Source organism: Copadichromis virginalis, linkage group LG7 (genome assembly GCF_057382275.1).
Source record: "Copadichromis virginalis isolate Kocher_CV1m ecotype Utaka linkage group LG7, C_Virginalis_male_GT1.1, whole genome shotgun sequence".
NCBI lineage: Eukaryota > Metazoa > Chordata > Actinopteri > Cichliformes > Cichlidae > Copadichromis > Copadichromis virginalis.
This window is the reverse complement of record NC_140624.1, coordinates 41,941,260-41,949,059: the sequence shown is the minus strand read 5'-3', so window position 1 is coordinate 41,949,059 and position 7,800 is coordinate 41,941,260. Positions and strand designations below refer to the sequence as shown.

At 39.1% G+C, this 7,800-nt stretch overlaps 1 protein-coding gene across 1 annotated transcript in view; it reads left to right on the top strand.

The window, feature by feature from the left end:
- exd3 (exonuclease 3'-5' domain containing 3) overlaps positions 1-7,532 on the top strand; it is a 48,016-nt gene extending 40,484 nt beyond the window's left edge. The window contains exons 20-21 of the mRNA XM_085463436.1: positions 6,218-6,284; positions 6,441-7,532. Of these exons, the coding sequence (XP_085319562.1) occupies positions 6,218-6,284; positions 6,441-6,796 (423 nt within the window). The 3' untranslated portion in view covers positions 6,797-7,532. The remainder of the gene's footprint in view (positions 1-6,217; positions 6,285-6,440) is intronic.
- The last annotated feature ends 268 nt before the right edge of the window (positions 7,533-7,800 follow it).

The window sequence follows — 7,800 nt, the reverse complement described above, 5'->3', positions numbered from 1 at the left end:
TTTTGTTGGTGTGGTCGAAAAGTCCTGCATGACAGGCTAACAAGTACCACAGAGAAGTGCAGGTGCTTTGAAGATTACACTAAAACTCCCTTAGTTTTGCGCTGATGGATGAATTCACAATAATGCAATTGTAAATAATAATAATAATAATACTAACAACCCTGATGAGCACACTTCTGTTTGCACTCCTTAAATGATGAGCTTTTTCTGGACTTGAAAAATTCAGACTCTTCCGTTGAAAACTGGAGATGCGTCTCGCGTCACCATCATCCTCCACAGGAAATTTGGGCCTGTTTACTGTAGTGAAGTCACGGAGCACACAGTCAGCAGCAGTGACCTTCGAGGTGCCTGAGAAGATGATCTTACAGGGGAAATTTTTAAATTCTATTATTATTTTTGACCTTTTTGCACTTGGCATCTGTTGAGCTCTGACTCTGCTCAAGATGCAGTTAAGAGCACAATTACCACAGTCATGTCATATTTTGTAATTTGTATTCTTGGGAACATTAAGAAAGACTTCTATAATTTGTGCGTCATGCAGGTGAAGTGAGTGGGTGCAAGATGACTCAGGGAAGGTCTATGAGTTCCATGTGAGTTTTTACATCTTCTCCATGCCTGTGCGGCGTATATAAATTTGTGTGTGTGTGTGAGAGAGGGAGAGAGGGGTGAGGTGAGTCAGAGGAAGGTGTGTGTGATGTCAAGCCCGGGCAGGCTCTGCTGTCAAGTTGCTGTCAAGTTCAAGTTGCTGTCAGGTGGTAGTGGTTAGTTAGGAGAGCTGGTAATTACCTCAGGCTGTCAGACTGAGATACTGGCCAGACACCCGCAGGATACTGTGGGAAAGTAAAGTTAACGGGTCACTGCAGTATCTCCCTCATGCTGCAGCAGTAGAGAAACAATCCTTAGAGGTTTAGATAATGTAGTATACAGGAAGAGTTTTTGGGCATCTGTCTATGAAATTGAAATGAAGTAATAGGTGTGTTTTAAGGAACAATAGCAATGTAATAAATATGCATTATACCTACATATAAATCCAAAAATGTGCTTTGCTCTGTTTTTTAAGTCAGTGTTAATTCAGCTGGACTTACTATTTGTTGTTTACTGCTTGTTTTCAGACGTTTTCGCTCTATCTCCATGTAATTATGCACTTTATTCTCTTCATTTTAAGTAATTTATGCCCATGTTCTGATTAACAGGCTCTGTACAAACCATCATAATTCACTAATATTTATCAGTTTCCCTTCATATTAATCAGGTGTATTGTGGTAACACACACAAAAATTAAAGTCCAGAGCAACTTGTTCTCTTTGTAAGTACATTTTTTAAATAAAGCCTTCACTAATTATTTGATCATTTAATAGAAATCATATTGTCAGAGTGTATGTTTTTTTTCTCACCACCTAAGTAAATGGCGTTACAGTGCCTCAGGCTTTATTTTACCCTCAATGATAAGATTTTCATTTAATGATTAACACTAAAATTCTGCTGGTCTTTTCTCAGCTTAATGAAAGTGTTTCCACTCTTTTCTTCTGTCACGAACTTGTGCAAACTCTCTGACGACATTCATAAACAGAATGTGTAGATAAAGGGCAATTTTTGTTGGCAAAACTTCCTGGTTTCCTTTTTGTCTGTTTGTAGTCCTAGTGCCATTGACAAATCATGTTTCAGCAGGTTTTGGTTGATTGCAGATAAACAGTCTGTGGAAAGCAAATGAGGGGTGAAGTTCATTAGATACCTATCAGCTGTGTTCAGGTGATGATTTAGCTTTTTTAAATTTGTATTTATTTGTTTATTTATTGTCATTTGCAGACAATTACCAACTGACTGCTTATGCTAGACAGTCAGAAAATAGACAGTTGCCTTTGGAAGCTAAATCAAGAGACTGTCTGATGGGTTCCCATTGCATAGCATGACCTTGGGACTATGGTCTGTTAGCTTTTGCTTGCTCATCAATCTCACATTTCTACAGCAGTCTGAGTCAGATTGTTTCCAAAATCAGCATAAAATCCAACTTAAAATAAATCTACATAATCTTACAGGAGTAACAATATTTTATGTCTGCTCAAGGAAATGACAGGGGATTCAAACAGAGCAGAACTTCCCAGATGTGGGAACAATGAATCTCTGGTCATCAATGTTTTCTTTTGCTTTCCTTGGGAAGAGTTTTTAAGTTTCTTGTAAAAAAAGGAGAGGAAAAAAAGTTCCTTTCTTACATACAGCGTATATGCTTTAGACCACAGCAACCTCGGACGGCGGAATTTTAAGTATTTTTTAACCTTTACTCAGATTTGAAGTTTACATAAAGACTTCAGCGAGAACCTTTCCAAAGGGAGATGATGATGCAGTTTGTGCTCCCCTTTCACTCCTCTCCTCTCCAGTTCCCACGCTGTCCTTTACCTGACTTACCACAATTTGAATCAAATCACTAGTGTCCAATTGGCTGCTGTGATCATGTGACCGGCATCAGCCCTAAAAGCACCGCCTATTGAGATTGGTCTAGGATTTTCCCATGGGAGCTGCATACAGAGCCAGTGCTGTGTGTGTGTTTGAGCACGTTAGGGGAAAAAGTCCCACCACCACCTCCACCACCACCTCCTCTCTGCTGTCCTCACTTTCTTTCCTCTTTTCTTTTTTTTCCCACCACATCCCGTCCTTTAAAACACAGTATCAGACTTTAGATGGCTTTGTTGTCCCAGCAAGGGACGTTCAGACTGTGAGAGTGCCTTAGATTCCCCGAAAAAACATGGAACAAAGGCCAGAGCAGCTCAGTGTAGTACCTGCCTAAAACTTTCTAGAGCTTTCAATTTAAAAAAAATCTAAATTGTTTTAAAAAAAAATTTATGAATTGCCAAATTCACTTTTGGTGGTCCTTTGATCATTAGTCACTCGTCTGGGTTTTAAGTAGAAGAGCCTAGTGGCATGCTAAAGCTAGTATTGAAATATTATTAGACATTGTACCAAAAAGCCCCCCACCTCCCAAAATATTTCCTCATTCCAGTTTAGTATAGCCAGTATTGTAGGGAGATTCTGATGATTTGCAGTAAGTGTCGAGCTTTTGCATCTTCACACCTTTTGTTTGAAAACCAAACAAGAAAATAAAGTCATGGTGTCTGACTAACCTGCAGAATAATGCCGTGTCTAAAACGAGCGTGTCCAAACGAGCAGAGTCAACTTTGTATGTTTTTGGCACCTTTTAAGGTTTCTTTATTGCGTATGTTTATTTACTGTGTGTCTGTCTGTGTTTTAAATACTGTCTGGCTTTAAGAATTTCGTTGTGTGACCGCACAGTGACAATAAAGAACCTTTTGAATTTTGTACTTGAAATGGTTTGATGAAGCCTATTCCCTGTGTGACAGCTGCATACCTGAAAATTCTGCTAGTTAAGTAATGATGTAGGATAAAGAAACACCAGCTGTCGGAGAGTCATTTTTCTTATCAGCACATCTGCTAATGTGACAAATTGAAAAAAGAAAATCACTTGTACTTAGCTCATTTGTCTAACAGAGCTCTGCAGGATCTCTGATTAATTATACAATTATTTTCATCCAGGTTGCGTGTGTGTGAGACGATGTGCGTGTGTGCCTGCCCGTCCGTGGCTTAGCTTTGAGAGTTCAGAGCAGGTTCTGGCTTGCTCAACTCTGGGAAACTTTGAGCTGAGCAAATAGCTCGGTCTGTTTTCCTGGCTGCCGCCACAGTCGTATGTGTCAACCATGTGTATGTGCTGTTAGCATCTGTGTGCATGCGGTTTGTATGCTCAGTGTAGTGTAGCCTGTGCAAATTGTGAAGTATTTTATCTGTGCGGTTAATTTTTGTGTGTGTGTGTGTGTGTGTGTGTGTGTGTGTGTGTGTGTGTGTGTTTTTGCATGTTACGTGGTTTTGTGTATACGTGTAATTCAGCATACAAAGAGGAGTTCATGCATGCAGCCAGGGAGAAGTAAGCTTCATTCGCACAGACAAGACAGATGGTTACACCTCTACTATTCCCACACCTCCAGTGTTTCTTCCCCTCTTTTCCCTGCATGCCCTCTGTCACCACAAAGGCTAACACTGCTCTACATGTGCACACAAATGAGATGACTTGCTATTGTTTTGAGTGGGTGTATGGTCCTGAATTTTCCCAGGTGAAGAGAGGCAAACCTTAAGTGAACTAGTCAAGGAATGCTGTTTACTGGGCGGAGACCTGATGTATTGACAAGGCTTTTAGCACTGACATGCTGTCAGGATGTTTTACAGACAAATGTGTGCATGTGTCTGTCTTTGAGTTGGGGGCCGGCACACAAGAGGCCACTAATGTCTCTCCATTTATCAGGGAAGGACGTTATAATGCGAACACGTGAATGCTACTGAGGTGTTAACACTGTCTATACACACAAAGATCTGATCGTTCTGTAACACTTATGGCCTTTCACACCAAAGCAAGAACCTGAGAAAAATGTGTCTTTGCTGGTGTGCGAGTAGATCAACGCAAGTTATCAGACCTGTACTTTTCCCGTGTTTTAACATAGGTCTGCAACTTTGTGTTTTAAAGCCGGTTGTTAAGGTTAGCCATTTAAGAATTTACTGTGTACTCTGGTGGGTTTTTATTACTTTAGGTAAGGTGATGTTTTAAGTATTTTGGGTCATTACAATGTGAAGCCAACCTAGGTTGTAGTCTGTAATCATTATCCTGTGTCATATACTGGGTTAGGAGTGACACGGTACTGCACTGTACTTTTAGTTTATTTTTATGTCATCTGTCTGTATATTAAATGTATATCAACCTGTTAAGCCAAAAAAAAAAAAAAAGATCTAAATATCCTGACACCTAGAGTGAGGGGAGTAGATGTCTGTTATGTCTGTCATTTTTCTGTCAGAAATTGGCTCCACTTCTCTCAAAGGGAATAATCACTGTTAGTCAATAAAAAAAAAAAGTTGTTTTTATTCAACCAGTTAATCAGATCTGTCAAGCTTCATTTACAAAGTATTTCTCATGCAGTGTAGTGCAGTTCCAGGTGTTTCTCAGATCACTGAGAAGCTGATTACAAGGCAATAACCATTAGTAATAAAGATGAATTCATATGTGATAATGAGCCATTTTAAATACTTAAAGACAAAACAGCAAGAAATAAATAAAAAATATAAATAGCTTATAATTGGAATAAAAGTGCAAATAACATTAAAGAAAAAATACACAGATAGAAAAATTTTAAATAGAGATAAGAAGATAAATAATTATAAAATAGAATCAAATGTACAATTTGAAAAAAAAAAAACAGTCAGTGAATAAAAATAAAGTAATGTGATGGAAAGTAAACATCCAAAATGATAAAATGGTAAGAAAAAAAAGTTTGTGACATCAGTAGCACATGCTCAGTTAAAAGCCAGGCCTGTCTAGATAGGTAGGTCTATGTTTAAAGATTTCATGACTTCCACCTGCTCTCAGCTCCTCTGGCAGACTTTTCAGGTTGTGGAGGACCTGAGACCCTGTGCTGGTTCATATACACGAGTGAATCCATCAAGTAAAAGAAAATAATTTTGGAAATTGAGAGGCAGCCAGTGGATAGACTTCAGAACTGGTGTAATGTGCTTTGAATATTTCTCAATCAATTATAGGTGATGCAAAACATTTTTCTATCAGAGCATTACTGTAATCGAGCCTGCTACATAGCAAAGCATTTGTTTTTCTGCGTCACTCAGAGAGCCTATGGCCATAATTTTAGTTCCGTCCTGATTGTTGTCAACACATGTACATCTAAAGTGCTCAGTGATCCCTGGTTAGATGAGTGTGAGTCATACTGTGTCCTTAATCGCCACTACATGTTTTCTTTTTTTAACTGACATGTTGGTCAGAGCTCTCCTCCACCATCATAAAAATGTCAAATCCCTACAGCAGACACATTGTTCTCTATTGAATTTATTATGCGTGTTATTGTGTTGTTTTTGGAGATGGGTATGGAAATGTTAATGTCGTTTGTGGCGGCCGTTGCACTTTCTGACACATTTGCTCAGCCTACATTACACCCACTTAAATAACAGCAAAATGACAGCCGCCAGTCAGCTATCATGAAAATGAATATGAAAGAATAAAGCTCAAAGCAAAAAAGATTTTTAATGGTGTCAGCATTTAGAGTACAAATGGCCACATTTGCAACAAGCTTGTAAACAGACGAGAATATTTTCTTTTTTCCACATTTTTACATTTTTATATCTGCTGCTGGTGACTGTTTCTTTGTTTCTCCAGGCATGTAACAGTGATCAGTATGTGGCAGTGCCACGAGACGATATGGTCGGGATGCTTAAAAAGAAAGGTTTGTCAAACTCACACAGTATTATAGGAAAGGCTATACTTTCTAAAGCATTTAAGGATGAATCTACAGTCCATTATGTCTGCAGCTGTTTGTCTCACCATTGATAACCTCGCTTCCTTTTCCCTTTAAGAATAAAGAAATAATTTTTTTTTGTAGGACTCCTATCAGACCAGGACAACACTGACCTAATGCACCAGCAAGAGGAGAAGCACGATGACATTTTGACCCCAAAGCTCCCCAGGTATGCTCTTCAGTGTCGCTGGGCCTCCCTTTCAGGGCTGGACCCTGACACCCTGACCTTTCCCGGGGGCGCGCCTATTCAGCTTCACACCGTGCCCCCTACCCTCCTTCCAAGGATCCCTCTCTTCTACGTCTGCACCAGATGTGGCAAGGTGTTCTGGGAGGGCTCTCATTTTGGCCGTGTCCTCTCAATGTTTCAGGAGGTCTTGCACATTTCAGACGAGGACAATGAATCTGCTGCAGAGCCCATTACACCTGCTCAGCAGAATTGACTGTTGTAGAGTCAGTTTACATGAAGACTTTGGCATTCAGCTGTCTTATCCCGTAGGAACCCATGCCCCTCTGCACATGGAGGACGGTTCCTGTTCAAGTTTCAACACTGACTCTTCCATAGTTTTCCTGAAAGTAAAGTTGGGTCTGGGCTCTTAAAATACAGTAACATTTCCCCACATGTAATTAACTTTAAATAAATTAGTCAAAGTCAAATGGGAAACAATTCTTCTTTTTTTTATACACCTGGATCAACAGATTGCCTCTCAGTGAGCATTGAATGAAGGCTTTATTTTTGTTTTTAAGCCACCAATTTTTTTCAGATGGAAATATTTTGAAAATGTTTAAATATTTTGTGTTTATAACAGTTTAAAAAATCATTTACATTTCAGACAGGCTATAGAGTGATCGCATTTAGACCTGACCATATTTGTTATAAACTGTACCTAAGAAATGGTTTGCATTGTAATACTTTGAAATCGAAAGAGTTAATTCTTTAAGAAAGTAAACATGTGCATCAATCCTAAGTTTGTTCCATTCAGCAGTTTATGAGGTCACATCCTGTGGAAACTGTTTTTTATTGTTTTGACTTGAACGCCCTGGTAGGTGGCGATAAGGTCAGTTCCTTGGCCGTTTTAGTACCCAGTGGTACGATACATTTTTATTCTCTGTGATTACATTCTTGTAATATTTAAATGTTTAAATGCGTGTTTCAATAAAGAGAGTTTTTTTCCTCTCCTTTCTTAATGTTTAAGAATTTGCAGTTGTTTACTTTCACCAGATGTTTTTGTTTTCAATATGTTTCTAAATTCACAAAGCAGATGGTGAAGGACTGAGGGTGGACAGATTGATGGGATTATCCGAGCTTTAGTCGTGTCTGTCAGGTGTAGCATGTGTGTTGGGTTTTTTTTTTTTTTGTTTCGTTTTTTAGTGGGGTCACAGAGTAACCCGGCACATACCAGCAGAATCCCCTCACATTTTCTCATACTCCTTCCCACTGTGAATT